At 33.3% G+C, this 17,404-nt stretch overlaps 1 protein-coding gene across 2 annotated transcripts in view; it reads right to left on the bottom strand.

The window, feature by feature from the left end:
- The window catches only part of LOC149783160 (uncharacterized), a 90,940-nt gene that overhangs the window by 23,490 nt on the left and 50,046 nt on the right, over positions 1 to 17,404 (bottom strand). For both annotated transcript variants that reach the window (XR_016413561.1, XM_089931399.1), the window contains exons 4-9: positions 16,346 to 16,416; positions 14,261 to 14,362; positions 7,932 to 8,004; positions 7,078 to 7,174; positions 4,935 to 5,095; positions 3,800 to 3,950 (exon numbers count right to left, since the gene is read on the bottom strand). Coding sequence is in view for 1 of the 2 variants with exons in the window: in XM_089931399.1 (XP_089787525.1) it covers positions 3,800 to 3,950; positions 4,935 to 5,095; positions 7,078 to 7,174; positions 7,932 to 8,004; positions 14,261 to 14,362; positions 16,346 to 16,416 (655 nt within the window). In the remaining variant the exon portion in view is untranslated. The remainder of the gene's footprint in view (positions 1 to 3,799; positions 3,951 to 4,934; positions 5,096 to 7,077; positions 7,175 to 7,931; positions 8,005 to 14,260; positions 14,363 to 16,345; positions 16,417 to 17,404) is intronic.

Raw genomic sequence — 17,404 nt, 5'->3', positions numbered from 1 at the left:
TGCCATTGTGTGATGTACCCTGTGTATCAGATGCAGCAGTGTTGTCAATATGATGTACCACATGTATCAGTGTTCTTCTGTACCCTATGTATCAGTGTTATCTCAGTGTTCTTCTGTACCCTATGTATCAGTGTTATCTCAGTGTTCTTCTGTACCCTATGTATCAGTGTTATCTCAGTGTTCTTCTGTTCCCTACGTATCAGTGTTATCTCAGTGTTCTTCTGTACCCTATGTATCAGTGTTATCTCAGTGTTCTTCTGTACCCTATGTATCAGTGTTATCTCAGTGTTCTTCTGTACCCCATGTATCAGCTGTTGCAGTATTGTCATGGTGACATACCCATGAATCAAATGTTCCAGTGTGATGTACTTAATTTATCAGATGTTGCAGTGTTATCACAGTGTTATCTGATGTTGTCAGCATGATGTACTTGCATCAGATGGGCAGTGTTGTCAGTGTGATGGACCACAAGTATCAGATGTTGCATTGTTGTTACAGTGATGTGCCCCATGTATCAGATATTGCAGTGCTGTCAGTGTGATGAATCCCGTCAAATACTGCATTGTTATGTCAGTACTTTGAACCACATAAACAAGAGTAATGTATGTGTAATTTTTATTAATAAACTGATTTAAAATGCACACAGAATTTTTAATCCAAAGAATGCAAAATGTCTAATTCTAAACATTCAGTCCAAAGTTGTCCGTATATTTCTCCTGCCACTAATCAGTATTGTATTATGGCACATTTAATTGATATTAATTGGAAAAGTTCCATATGTTCCGTGGAAATTTTCAACGAAAGGTATTCAATCATGCAGAAAACTTGCCTAATCAGCAAATCTGAATGCATATATCTTGAATAAGTCTTGGTTATAAAGATGTTTAATGCATTCAAGGTGATAAACATCTTGAATTAGTCTTGGTTATAAAGATGTTTAATGCATTCAAGGTATGATAAACATCTTGATGATTAAGACTCAATCTGTCCACAAATTTTGAAAACCAATTAGTTTCATACAGGGAAGTGGAATACCCAGTAACGTAAAATCTTATCAAGTGCTCTACTGTATGGTGACATCATCATGACAGTCAATGGTTTGGCAAATTAGATTAATCATGTGACATTATTATATTTAACAGTGTGGTGTCGCATGTCAATGTGAATACAACTTTTATAATAATATCTCATGACATCAAGCATGGAGTCTACAAATTTCCCCAATTTCAATTTATAGTAGCCCTGACCCAGCATTCCGGTAGCCCAAGGGCCCCAGTCACAAGATTTGTCAGACCTCATATGGTGTTACATCAATGTGCCATAGAACTTTTCAGATGTAACATTATAGCTTAAAACAGTGTAATTTTATGTCACAATGTGATATTAACTTTTATTATGTAACAGTATGAGTGTACAGTCTGTTGTCACAATCTTTATGATGTAGCTTTATAACTGTAAACAGTATGGTGTTGTGTCAGCAAGACAAAACGTTTATAATGTAACATTATGATTTTAAACTGTGTTGTTTTATGTCATAATGAACAACTTTTTGATGTAACATTATGATTGCAAACTGTGGTGTTGTAACATTACGATTGCAAACTGTGGTGTTGTAACATTACGATTGCAAACTGTGGTGTTGTAACATTACGATTGCAAACTGTGGTGTTGTAACATTATGATTGCAAACTGTGGTGTTGTAACATAATAATTGCAGACTATGGTGTTGTAACATTATGATTGCAAACTGTGGTGTTGTAACATTATGATTGCAAACTGTGGTGTTGTAACATTATGATTGCAAACTGTGGTGTTGTAACATTACGATTGCAAACTGTGGTGTTGTAACATTATGATTGCAAACTGTGGTGTTGTAACATAATAATTGCAGACTATGGTGTTGTAACATTATGATTGCAAACTGTGGTGTTGTAACATTATGATTGCAAACTGTGGTGTTGTAACATTACGATTGCAAACTGTGGTGTTGTAACATTATGATTGCAAACTGTGGTGTTGTAACATAATAATTGCAAACTGTGGTGTTGTAACATTACGATTGCAAACTGTGGTGTTGTAACATTACGATTGCAAACTGTGGTGTTGTAACATTATGATTGCAAACTGTGGTGTTGTAACATAATAATTGCAGACTATGGTGTTGTAACATTATGATTGCAAACTGTGGTGTTGTAACATTATGATTGCAGACTATGGTGTTGTAACATTATGATTGCAAACTGTGGTGTTGTAACATTATGATTGCAGACTATGGTGTTGTAACATTATGACCATAAACTGTAATGTGCTATGTTGCAGTGTGACATAAAAATGTTATGACAAACATTATGTGTAAAAAATGTGACAAATAACTTTTTTTTGAAAAGACAGAGAATTAAATTCCTATTCAATGTATTAATCGTTGTAAACAGAGCAAGCAGCTTTCCTCGTCAGACATCAAAACAAGTTTTTCACTATACATACAATTTTACTACTATATCAAATGAGCCACACGATAATACCTGCCTTATAAAATGAACCTCATAATAAAGGGTCTTAGAGTAAAGGAGTGCTGAATAATGATATTGTTATTTCTGATGCAATTAAAAGATACAATAAAATGAAAAACATATTTACCCATACATAATAAACATTTAAATCTTAACAGCACTAGTATCAGCTCTTCCATCTAAACATTCAGTCATAACATTCCATTATAACATTCTAAATCATGCTCTATGATGCTTACTTTAAACTTTAATCCAAAAATACAGACCCAGGGATCAACATAATAAATCTCTGAGCTTGACTTTTAACTACCAACATTATTTCTGATTGGTTAAAACAAATTCTCATGTTCAAACACTTTCTCAATGCTTTTATGACTTGCAGGTGCACATCTGATGGAGATCTATAATGGTAGATCTGCGATTATGCAGTTTATAGTTGGGTAAAAACGGTAAAACACTATAATTAGACTGCTTGATTGTAAAAATGAATACACTACAATTAGCCAGTGCTTTATGTTGAAAAGAATACACTACAATTAGGCTGTGCTTTATGTAAAAACAAATACACTACAATTAGACTGCTTTATGTAAAAATGAATACACTGCAATTAGGCTGTGCTTGAAGTAAAAAGTAAAAAGGAATACACTACAATTAGGCTGTGCATTATGTAAAAGCTAATGAACTATAATTAGACTGCTTTATGTAAACGAATACACTATAATTAGGCTGTGCTTGATCTAAAAATGAATACACTACAATTAGCCAGTGCTTTATGTTGAAAAGAATACACTACATTTAGGCTGTGCTTTAGGTTGAAAATAATACCCTACAATTAGGCTGTGCTTTATGTAAAAACAAATACACTGCAATTAAGCTGTGCTTTGAAGTAAAAAGTAAAAATGAATACACTACAATTAGACTGTGCTTTAAGTAAAAATTAATACACTATTATTAGACTGTGCTTGATGTAAAAATGAATACACTACAATTAGGCTGAGCTTTATGTAAAAACAAATACACTACAATTAGGCTGTGCTTTATGTTAAAATGAATACACTATGTTTAGACTGTGCTTTATGTAAAAATGAATACACTACAATTATGCTGTTCTTTATGTAAAAACGAATACACTAGAATTAGACTGCTTTATATCCAAAAAAATACACTACAATTAGACTGTGCTTTATGTTGAAACACAGTGCTTTATACACTACAAACAGACTGTGCTTTATGTTGAAATGAATATACTACAATTAGGCAGTGCTTTAAACAAAAACATATACACTACAATTAGGCTGTGATGACTCTGGAGTTGTCTCATCGCGTGGACTTATAAGACATTCATCTGCTGTTCCAGTTGAAAATCTCTGCAGATAATTGATCAGTGTGTTGCATAGATTCTTCTCATCTTCAAATGGTTCTTTCTGAGCTTGGTATTCCTCACTAAAAAAAAACAAATATTCCCAAGCATTTTTATTCAAAAGAACAAATATTATTCTTTTTACAATGTCATTTGTCTCAAAGATTAATTCTCTCATTTCACTGTTATAAATTTTATGTTTTTATGTGATCTAATGAAAGTTCCTTGAAACTGCATATGAGAAGGCTTTAAGGCAAATACTTTTTTATTTTTATTCTTGCAAGCAAGAATGGTATAAAAACAAATTTTTGTTATTTAACTTGATAAGATAGAAAAATTTATGACCAATGTGTCAACACTGACAAGTCTCATAAAATTAAAATTCTAACAAGTTGAAAGGACTTAAGATTAATAACAAATACAGCCAGTGTCAGCTAACAACCTACCAAAATATCAGATCATGTTCATTCCTACATTAGCCCTTATGATCTACACAAAACTCTTACTTATGTGTTCTGCATTAATCCATAGTCTACGCAAAAATCTCAGCTGCGCATTCCTATCTTAGCCCTGACAGTCAATGCAAAAAATCTGCTCGGTACATACTTACATTATCCCATACAGTTAATACAAATGTGCATTCCTGCATTAGCTTGTACAGTCAATGTGATGTGATGTGTTTTGGATTTTTAACGCAGCTTTAACAATTTTTCAGTCATATTGTTACGATGTCTGCAGTGTGGCAGTTTATAATGATGTCTAGCACTGGGGCATCATGCCGCAGACATGTAGTATGATGTCCCACCCAGTCACATTATCCTGACACGAGGCCGACCAGTCCTAACACTAACCTCTTAATGCTAAGCTCCAAGCGAGGCAGCTGTTAGTACCATTTTTGCTAAGTCTTTGGTATGACTCGGCCAGGGATTGAACCACGACCTCCCACATCCGAGGTGGATGCTCTAACCACTAGGCCACCGGAGCAGTCTGTACAGTCAATGTAAATATCCAATCTGTGCATTCCTACATTAGCCCATATAATATTATAAAAAGTATTTTTAACTTGCATTTCCTTCTGGAAGGCTTCTTCCAATGCTTTTCTCTCTTCCACTCGTTCACGCCTCTGTCGAATTCTAAGGCCCTGCTTCAATCTGTTATATTCGGTCTCTTCCTTTCTGAAGTCTGCTATAATTTTCCTCTTTTTTTCATAAAGCTCATCTATTTCTGTCAACATAAACAGGAATACTGTCAACATAAGCAGAATACTGTAAACAAAATGTCAATATAAACAGGATGCTGTAAACACAGAGAATAATGTGAACAGAAAAATGTCAACATAAAATGAAAACTCTAAACACGATGAGATTACTGTAAACAGAATAATGTCAAAATAAACTGAATACTGTAAACACAAAGAAAATACTGTAAACAGAAAAATGTCAAAATAAACTAAATACTGTAAACAAACAGAATAATGTAAACATAAACAGAATACTGTAAACACAAACATAACACAGTAAACATAAACAGAATATTGTAAACACAAACATAATGAATATAAACATAAACAATAAACACACAGAATACTGTTAACACAAACTGAATACAGTCAACAAACAGAATACTGTCAACATAAACAAACACAGCCAACATAAGCAGGATACCGACAAATATGGATAATAAGCATATATGTGAAAACAAGGCACATAAAGTAAGCACAAACATGGCTACATGTCTTGCTAGCAACAATAAATATGTAAATGTGTGTGTATAAAAACATCTAAGAGATAAAATGCACCCAATCTCTTTAAGATGTTCAGTTCTTTATCATGATTAATTATCTATTAAAAGCATCATATTCTGTTACTGCCTTTCCCTTCTTGCTACATTTCCATCTCTGAACAGCCAACCATGAATAAGGACACAAAAAACCTGGCTGATAAGAATAATATATTGAATAGTTGTCTTATTACATTCACTGCTTCTCCTCATACACTGGTTGTGAGACTGTACTAAAGCTTTCATGGCAGGTTTTTTGTGCACATGTGGATTCAGATTTAACTCTGGCATATTTTGTTTTTAAATTTCATGAAAAGGTGAAACAAAAAAGGGATATTTGAGGAATTCAGTCACTTCTCCATCCATACTGAATATATATATATATATAAGTTCATAAAACCATACAGGAGTTCTTTCAAAGAGATTTGAAAAACTTAAAAAGGTTTTCAAGAAGAATTTGTTCCTATGGAAATTAAATTTATTTGTATAAACAGCTACAAATAAAGAAACAAAACAAAAAGCAAAATGATACGACTCCATATTGTAACCTTTCATGTTGTGCATTATTTGATCCACCAATTTCTCTCGATTTATTTATTACTGTTGTAAATAATATGTGAAATACCAAATTTCTGAATTTAAAATATACATTTTATGCAATGTTTTGTATTATCTCAGGCAAAATTCAAAGAGTTTTATCAACAAATACAATGACTTTTCAAAGGATAAAATGAACTTGTTTTACAAATTCAGAGTTTTCATGGAAAGCTTCAAATGTACGAATTTTTCAAGGATGTCCAACTCAAAGAACTTGTCTGTAGTGCAGGGATCTTAAATGTCTGTGACTGCACGTAAATGAAGTTTATAATATAATATTTTGCATGTCTGTGACTGCAAGTAAATCAGGTTTATAATATTCTGAATGTCTATGACTGTAAGTAATTGAAGTTTATGATATTTTGCATGTCTGTGACTGCATGTAAATTAAGTTTCTAACATCTGTCACGTCTCTGACTACATGCAAATCACGTTTATACTATTTTGCATGTCTGTGACTAAGTAAATCAGGTTAATAATATTTTGCATGTCTGTGACTGTATGTAAATCTGGTTTATAATATTATGCATGTTTGTGACTGTATGCAAATGCATGTAAAGCAAGTTTATAATAAGCTAAAACTACAGAAAGATGGCATGGATTAAAAGCTGTCAGATTTAACTGGCTTATAGACAGCTACATGGATAGGTTGCTTGGTTGGCAGTTTGCCTGTGTTCTAAATATATTTATGTGAAAGAAATTCTGCATTAACAAAATCATATGACTAGTCATGAGAAAAAAGATAAATAAATTACATGGTTTGGTCTTGTTTAACTGTAGTGATGAAGAGCTGGTGTTCTTTTGAATACAAACATGTTTCTACTTTGTACCTTTCTTTAATGTTAGTGCCTTTTCTTTCCTGTCAAAGTTGGATTTCTTGACATCCTCTTCTTTACTTTTCAAATTTGATAAGTTTTTGAAGTAATACTGAAAACAAATGAAAGATTTTTGAATTAAAAAAAATTCATCATTCTGTTTGTTATTTCTGAGATTTTAGCAACTGAATTCTTACAACTAGAAATGAACAAAACATTCTGAACACTTAACTGCATGCAAAACTGCTATTACTAAATAGAATTGCAATTTCAAATAAAATGTTAGCAACAATGATGAAAATTCATTGAAGCATAACTGTATATGCACATACAAGGTCACAGGCTCCAAATTATCTTTAAAATTATTCCAAAAATTATGATTTGAGGACATGATGAAATATAAAAATATATTCAAACATATGATTTGGGGACATGATGACACACATACAATATTCCAATAAATGATTTGAAGCCATAATAACACACATACAATATTCCAACAAATGATTTGAGGCCATGATAACACACATACAATATTCAAACAAATGATTTGAGGACATGATGACAAGCATAAAATATTCCAATAAATGATCTGAGGACAAAAAATGATTTGAAGCCATGATAACACACGTACAATATTCCAACAAATGATCGAAGGACATGATGACACACATACAATATTCCAATAAATGATCTGAGGACAACAAATGATTTGAAGAAATGATAACACGTACAATATTCCAACAAATGATTTGAGGCCATGATGACACACATACAATATTCCAACAAATGATCGAAGGACATGATGACACACATACAATATTCCAATAAATGATTTGAGGATATGATGACACACATATGATGTTTACCTCTCGCTCTTCTCTCATTCTTCTTTGACGATCTCTCATCTCATCAATTTCTTTCTTCTGAGCAAAGTATTGCCTGAAAGGGGATACAATTCTTATTCTAATTACAGTTCATTAAAATATGAAGTGTATTTATGCTGCAAGGATGAAGTCTCATTTGCAAACAGAAATGGCAGAGTTCAAGTCATGAATATCGAGTATTATATGCTAAATAATGACAAAGCAACAAAAATTTTATCTAAACCAAAATCTACAAACTGTAGGAAAGAGCAATGTTTCCAAATTACTGAATAATAGTGACTTTTGTATGGTGTACATATTTTATGACCATCAAAACCAGTTATATTTTCCTGAAGATAACAGCCTAGCTAACTTTTCATGACCATAACAACCTTGTTAACTTTTCATGAACATAACCCAGTTGACTTTTCATTACCATAACAACCTAGTTAACTTTTCATTACCATAGCAACCTAGTTAACTTTTCATGAACATAACAACCCAGTTAACTTTCCATGACCATAACAACCTAGTTGACTTTTCATGACCATACCAACCTAGTTAACTTTTCATGACCATACCAATCCAGTTGAATTTTCATGACCATAACAACCTAGCAACGTTTCATGACCATAACAACGTAGTTAACTTTTCATGACAATACCAACCTAGTTAACTATTCATGTCCATAACAACCTAGTTAAAATGTTTCATGATTAACACAACCAAGATAAACTTTTCATAACTGACTTTTCATGACCATACCAATCTAGTTGACTTGTCATGACCATAACAACCTAGTTAACTTGTCATGACCATACCAACCTAGTTAACTTATCATGACCATACCAACCTAGTTAACTTATCATGACCATACCAACGTAGTTAACTTGTCATGACCATACCAACCTAGTTAACTTTTCATGACAATACCAACCTAGTTAACTATTCATGACCATACCAACCTAGTTAACTTGTCATGACCATACCAACCTAGTTAACTTATCATGACCATACCAACCTAGTTAAAAAAATTAATGATTGACACAACTAAGTTACTATTTTCATGATTGACTTTTCATGACCATAACAACCTAGTTGACTTGTCATGACCATACCAACCTAGTTAACTATTCATGACCATACCAACCTAGCTGTCTTTTCATGACCATAACAACCTAGTTGACTTCTCATGACCATAACAACCTAGTTAAAAAAATTAATGATTGATACAACTAAGTTACAATTTTCATGATTGACATTTCATGACCACTACATCCTAGTTGACTTTTTATTACCATGACATTTCATGACCATAACAACCTAGTTGACTTGTCATGACAATACCAACCTAGTTAACTTTTCATGACCATAACAACCCAGTTGATTTTCATGACTATAACAACCTATTAACTTACCATGACCAGACCAACCTTGCTGAATTTTCATGACCATACCAACCCAGTTGAATTTTCATGACCATAACAACCTAGCAACATTTCATGACCATAAAAACCTATTAACTTATCATGACCATACCAACCTAGTTGACTTTTTATTACCATAACAAACTAGTTAACTTTTCATGACCATAACAACCCAGTTGATTTTCATGACTATAACATATTAACTTACCATGACCATACCAACCTAGCTGACTTTTCATGACCATACCAACCTAGTTGAATTTTCATGACCATAACAACCTAGCAATGTTTCATGACCATAACAACCTAGTAACTTTTCATGACCATAACAACCTAGCTAACTTTTCATGACCATACCAACCCAGTTGACTTTTCATAACCATAACAACCTAGCAATGTTTCATGACCATAACAACCTAGTAACTTTTCATGACCATAACAACCTAGCTAACTTTTCATGACCATACCAACCCAGTTGACTTTTCATGACCATAACAACCTAGTAACTTTTCATGACCATAACAACCTAGTAACTTTTCATGACCATACCAACCCAGTTGACTTTTCATGACCATAACAACCTAGCTAACTTTTCATGACCATACCAACCTAGTTGACTTTTCATGACCATAACAATCTAGCAACATTTCATGACCATAACAACCTATTATCATGACCATACCAACCTAGTTGACTTTTATTACCATAACAAACTAGTTGACATTGCAAAATCATAACAGCTATTATCTGAGTCAAGTCCAATTTTCACTATGATAGAAATCTAGTTACAACTGTCATGGTTATCAATACCTACTTAAATTATCATCACCGTTACAACTTTCTCATCACCGTTACAACTTTCTCATCACCGTTACAACTTTCTCTTGGACTGAAATACCTTTTGGAGAATTATAGGTAGATCTTACTTTAAAGAACGTTATTATAATTCATGCAAAATTGTACAATTTTGTCTAAAAAGAAGACACAAAATATTCGGCATGTTTTATTTTAATGATTGTAGATATACTGAGGTTTTAATCCGTTCATACATAAACAACACTAGTTTTTAATGCCTTGCAAATATATTATTTTCAGCATATCCTAAACTGAAGATGACTTTCATCAAGAAGCAATCAATTGGATTATGTCATTTAGTCGACACACCGGTTTATTCCATTCAGGAAGATGGTAAATTAAACTAAGTTTCTGGCTGAGATTCAAAATAAGAAAAATCATGTCCTTTGTAGCAACTGTAAGTAACACCTACTAGGTGCATTGTAGGACAGTCTTTTTTAAAAATGCTGATTAGGATGGAGTCCTGCTAACAATAATAGTCCTCTGTAAGGTCTACAGTGATTAAGTTGAGGTCCTGATATGATTGGGTTGTGGTTCTGCAAACTAAGTTATTTATAATGTCCATAGTGATGACTTGGTTGGGGTCCTGCTAACTGTAACAGTCCATTATAATGTCCATAGTGATCTGGTTAGGGTCCTGCTAACTGTAACAGTCCATTATAATGTCCATAGTGATGATCTGGTTAGGGTCCTGCTAACTGTAATCCATTATAATGTCAATAGTGATCTGGTTAGGGTCTTGCTAACTGTAACAGTCCATTATAATGTCTATAGTGATGATTTGGTTAGGGTCCTGCTAACTGTAACAGTCCATTATAATGTCAATAGTGATCTGGTTAGGGTCTTGCTAACTGTAACAGTCCATTATAATGTCTATAGTGATGATTTGGTTGGGGTCTTGCTAACTGTAACAGTCCATTATAATGTCCATAGTGATGATTTGGTTGGAGTCCTGCTAACTGTAAGAGTCCATAGTGATTATTTGGTTGGGGTCTTGCTAAACTGTAACAGTCCTCTATATTGTCAATAGTGATAAGGCTGGGGAACTACTAACTATTAAGTCCATTAGGCTAATTTGCATATAAGTGGATATACCCTATTTGTTTAAGATAAATGAAAGTGCATATTTAAGAACAAATTACTACACATTACTGCCTTCAGTGGGAATGTTTAAACCATTTTATTAAAGACTACTGGCCAGTTCATAATAAGTGGCAATGTTTCTTTGAACTAATATTTCACTCCCTATATAAAACACAAAACACAATTATTTCAGTATTCAGAACACTGTAAAGGTGTGGTTCATATCTTAACAGTTTGTTCATTACTTTTTCAAGTACAGGAGTTTTCCACAAAAATATGATAGGATTTTTTATTTTTTACTTCAAAAACATTGATTGATTTACTGAATACAGGCTGGTGCTTGTGGCAAAGTTGCCAGGGTAAATCTCTGGACTCCAGCACCTAATAACATAACTGTATTAGATTTAGAAGTTGAGCCATCTGCAATGTGAGCAGAGCCCGGCAAAACTAAATTTTTGAAATGATGGTATTAGTCTACCAACTAGTTTTATCTGTAAGTGGATTAAATGTTTCAAAGAAAAATAATGTTTCTTTTTTCAACAAATTTGAATTTCCAGTAATTTTCGAAAAACCCTATATATTCCTGACAATTTATTGTGATTGATAATTTATTCTATGAAGGATAATTTATTCTCAGTTAGACAATTTTGCTATTTTGGAGGTCATGTGCACTGACCCCCCTCCCCCCATGGCACCTCAAAATATGTTTTGAGTCTCCAACCCCAACCCCACCACTGTCTAAAAATATGGCAGACATGATTATAACAGTCCTTTGTAATGGTCATAGCGGTGACTGGGCATGACTCAGCCCAGGTTCATATCCAAGGCAATTATACATGCCTAAATGTGACATATTTAGCTGTTAGCTCTACCCAGTACATAGTGACTTTACAAAGGTGTGACAATATTGAATGATATGGTGTAAACAGTAGTGTAGCAAATGTTGATCACTGGCACATATAGTAATATTTTTATGGACAGCACACTCAGTAGGAAATTACCTGTAGGAGAACGCAGGGATAATTAAGACTGATGCTTCAACCGAAATCAAAGTACATCATAAAAATGCAGTGGATGGAATTACCATGTGTCAGAAATGGGTCAAATTTAAATTCCAAGCATCAAAACTTGAGGGATTGCTTCTTTTGAGATCAGCAGTCCTTAACTTAACATCTCATTTCCTTTTTCTATTTATCCAACAAAAAAGAAGGAACTTTTATCTTCAAATTTAACATGTTTTGAAAATGCTTACATAAAAGGTGTTGGAATATTCCTTTCTTTATATGTAAAATATTTTTCACACAATAAACAACTAGATCGAAATTGGAATGTATTGTATTACAGTATATGTAATGTACGTAGTATGAAAGCAACAAACTTCAAAGCATTTAATATCTTCCACTTAATATATTCATTTAAAACTAACATTAATTATTAAAAGGTTCTTCTTGTCTTAAGAATAAACTTATTTCAACTGAGTATACATTAATAGTTCTTGTGCTTGACGTAATCGTGATATGCAAGTTGGTATTGTTGTCATGCACATTGCAAAACCATTCAAAAATGTCATTTTAATCTTGGTACGTACATAATTCTATTTCAATTTCCTCCATTTTCCTACTGCTGCTGAAAAATCAGATTTTCAATCTCTGTCTGGTACCTTGCTTTGTTCATGGTTAATTTCTCTCAGTGTATTAATCCACAAAATCTATATTTAGCCTATGCTGACCATGTTATGATCCTGACAGTTACATCCGGTTGTAATCATCAAAGTGAAGAACAATATTGCTGGTCACATTTCCTGTAAATGTTGGCTTTTATAGATAATGACATAATATTAATCTTAGTGTTACATGTAATTTAGCGAACACTTCTTTCAATAATGCAAACCTGACATTGGTATCGATGGTAGAGATAATCTGACTACTTACCTTACGATATGAATTATTGGTTTTTGACACGTTTGAAATAAAGTGTCTGCTTGTGAGGGGAACATTTTTACATTTTTGTACTAATGTGCTGACCACTGGTTACGTTAGAGGGGTGGCCATTCTTAATGGGTACTGTGGAACACAAACTCTTTGGTGCCAAGGGATTCTGGTCGTAAGAAGTGGGTTCCACTGGTCAGGTGGGCCATTCAAAAGGGGGGCCACTGCGCAAATTAAGTGGTGATATTTTTGTTTATTTTTGTTTGGTGTCCAAAAATTTGTTGATGTGAGGGTAGAGTGATACAATTAAGGCAACTCTTGGTTCCTATCAAGAAGCCTTTGTCTTTTAGAGAGGCAATGGAAAGAAATTTACTTTTTTGAACAATATTTTAACTCACTGACATTGATTCAGTGAATATATTAAACAATGACAAAGAAATATATTGTTCTTAATGGAAATGTATATGTATTACTTAGTTAAACTGTCATGATTATTTGAAAACAAATCATTGACTTGACACTGTAAGAATTTGTCCATAGTAACTGACTTGGGTTTAAACTGCAATACACTGCATATATAAGCAAAAACATACACAAAATCTAGACAGAGGGAAAGATTAAAGAAATCTATGAATGAAAGCCCATTTTTCTAGAATTTATAAATTATACATTTTTGTACAGTGATTTCTTTAACTAGGATAGTATGCCAATTGCCTGAAATAATAATAATAATAATAATAATAATAATAATGGTATTTGATGCATATTATTTCTTCAAGAACAAAGTTTGAAAGGTGAACCTGCATTTTGAGGTCACCTGTGCACCAAGGAGAGTTTGGCCAGTACAGGTTTGACTGTACATCAAATTTAAGTAAATTCTGACTACAAATTTAATTTTCTGCTTACACACTTTAAAAAGGCTTAACACTAACTAGTAATGGTTACTGTCATGTAAGATAGCACTAAACAGCCATGGTAACTGATATGTAACATAACTGGGCTACATTTCATAACGTTTGTCAAATGTTTAATAACTTACGTCAAATGTTTCTTTGATCTTTTCAGCTTGTCTATTTCAGCTACAACTTTTTTTTCTTCTGACAGTTTGAAATTTTGAACTTTCAACTGCCATTCAAGTTTCCTAAAATAAGAAAATAACATGAGGTAAAGAAATAAAACAAGTTTCCTAAAGCATCAGTGATGTGACTGTTTTAAATTCCATTTGACTTTTAAGAAATCAGGCAAAAACTGGGTAAAACCCTTATTTTTCACTAATTTTGAATTGAAATACTGTAACATTTTCATGATTTCACCTTGAGTATCAGACTGATTTGGTTTTGTGTTTTACAGCAAATCAAAATCTCAGACCAGTCTGCTTCAGTGCTTTATGGCACAGTAACACATGGAAGTTAAGTTTACTGGGGTAAAGTGCCTTGCCCAATAAATTAGCAAACCCAGTCTGATCCAATGTCAGGATTCTAACGTGTAGCCTTTTAGTTCAATGGTCCAGTATGCAATCCACTGAACCATTTTGAAAATCAGAACTGCATTTCAATTAAACAAATACAAAGGTGACTATTAATTTAAGTTAAAATTAATTTAAGTTTACTATATTCTGCAGGAAAAATATAAGTAGCTGCAGATACCAAATGCATTCGAAGTTTAAAGTTTTATGTCCACACAGCTTTTATTTCAACCACAAGTATGTTCCAATGCCACTGATACCCTACCAAAGTGATGCAACTGCAGGAGAAAGTTTTACATCAACCAGAAATCAAAACTCCAAACATTCAACAATAAACTGATATAAAATCAAACCTTACCTAAGACTCAAAACTAAAAAAGTTCTAAAGCAAAAATGAAATGTAAGGGCAAAGTTCAAAGTCAAGAAGGTCCTAACTCCACAAAAGTTTGTGGGAATTGGGTCAAATTAAATTTATGATAGGTATTCTTAATATAAAACCACATACCAAAATTCATTTCAATCAATTAAGTCTTTCAAACGTTACAAAAACTAAACTGAAGTGCAAAGTTTGTCAATTTCATATAAAATCCATACAATGATTTAATCATAGCTGCCATATTTCTGCAGGTTCAAAATTGACATATATTGGTTCAAACACTGAACTAATGCTTCTAACATTATTCTATGACATCAGACCATTATTTTACTTATTTACTAAGGTTGTTTAAAAAAATTATCTTTAAACTTTTAGAACTTATCTTTTAACTCATTACCATCTCTCCTACCACATTTACAGATCAAAAGGTTGCACCCTATTTCCAAGGTCTGTATCATCATCATTTATGATACATTAAGGCAGGTAGTACTGCGGAAAAGTAGACAGACATGGTCCTAAGATGATACCAAATATTGTAGACTTTCTTCTCGCATCACAAAATACAGTTGGAAAAAACAAATTTTTGAGACAAAGATTGTTTTAGGCCAAAATTTAACCAGTTTTCAGACTTTAGACTTCTTATCCTGAGATCTACAGCAGATAAAATAATAGTACTCCTGGGATGTAAATAAATTAAAGGAGTACCAGTATTTTTATAGAGAAATCAAGTTTGATCATGCAATTAATAATTATGACTCCCACAAACTGAGGATTGAAGCAATGGAATGCAATCGGATTTTGACTTTGGAGTAAGAAATCTTCAAAATTCAGACATTATGAATAATCTGAACTGCACGCAGACAGGTGAACCTTTACAATAGCAGGATATGTTTCAGATTTGGAGAAAAACATAGCAGGGGCACAAAAATCATGGGTCCACTATGCAAAATTTGTTTTTACCCTTCTGTACTTGCACTAGTGAAATGTGTAATAAACCAAGACATTTGGCTAAACGAAAATTTCTTGGAAGCAGATGTATTTAAAAATACCACAAAAATGCATTTCCTACCCCCATTTCAGGCAAAAATGAAAAGAATCTTGAGGAGTTATTGATTTAAATGGCATTATATAGCCATCATTGTGCTGATGTGCTATTGCTCCCTATACATACATTACATGTGGTTTATATAAAAAAATATAATTGAAAATATGTAATGTCATCAGGGTTGTGTACTTTTCTTGTCATAAACCAAGATAATTCAGTTGACCAATGTCATCCTTACTTAATGGCATCATCAATTTTGGCCTCATTCTTGTAGTGCAAATTTGACTCGGTGTTTGACAACAACCCCATCTGAAAAAAGAAGAAAACAAAATTTGACTGCTATTGGTCTGAGAGATTCCTTATACAGCCATCCTTCATTACAAAATGGTACTGTGGGTAAGGTAATGAACTAAACAGTGACATGGTGCAAAGGATAAAAAAATGTAATGAGTTAATGAAGGTGTGTATGTGTGTTGGGGAGGGGAGGGGAAGGGAGAGGGAGTAAACAAAACATCAGTCCAGTACATATATGTAGTAATACAGGGCCCTGGAAAACATTTTCCCCAAGTACTCCTCCTTGGGACAAGTGAGTTGCAAGACTAACTCTTCTCTGTGCTCATTATACTCAACACAATACACTTCTTCACTACACACCATATGCTATTACTAAAGAATCACAGGTACCTAAGTGTGTGTGTGTGTAGATTTTTAATGTAACTTCAACAATTTTTCAGTCATATCACTATGATGTCTGCAGTGTGGCAGTTTATAATGATGCCTAGCACTGGGGCATCATGTTACAGACATGTAGCAAGAGCAAGATGTCCCACCCAGTCTCATTATCCAGACACCAGGCAGACCGGTCCTAACAGTAACTTCTTAATGCTGAGCACCAAGTGAGGCAGCTGTTAGCACCATTTTAGTAAGTCTTTGGTATGAACTGGCCAGGAATCGAACCTGTGACCTCACGCATCCGAGGCAGGCGCTCTAACCAATAGGCTACCGGAGCAGTCACAGGTACCTGATGCAAGTTTGATATTTAAAATGGGTGAAAACGATGAAAATAGTATAGTCTAATACATAACTACTTACATAAGGATCAATGAGAGACGGTGTTTGTAACTCAGTGGGAATATATACAGTGAAATCACATTTACAGTAATCTGAATGTCACAATTTTCCTTTTCAATGAGCTATACACATCTTTTATGAGTCAGATATTGCAAAAGTTGAGAGAAAGAGAATGTCAGCATTTTATGATTTTTATTGGGTCAATCACTATTACACTTGCCCCATA

Source organism: Sinohyriopsis cumingii, chromosome 14, assembly GCF_028554795.1.
Source record: "Sinohyriopsis cumingii isolate HCF-2022 chromosome 14, ASM2855479v2, whole genome shotgun sequence".
Classification (NCBI taxonomy): domain Eukaryota; kingdom Metazoa; phylum Mollusca; class Bivalvia; order Unionida; family Unionidae; genus Sinohyriopsis; species Sinohyriopsis cumingii.
This window is presented reverse-complemented; position numbering and strand designations above follow the sequence as displayed.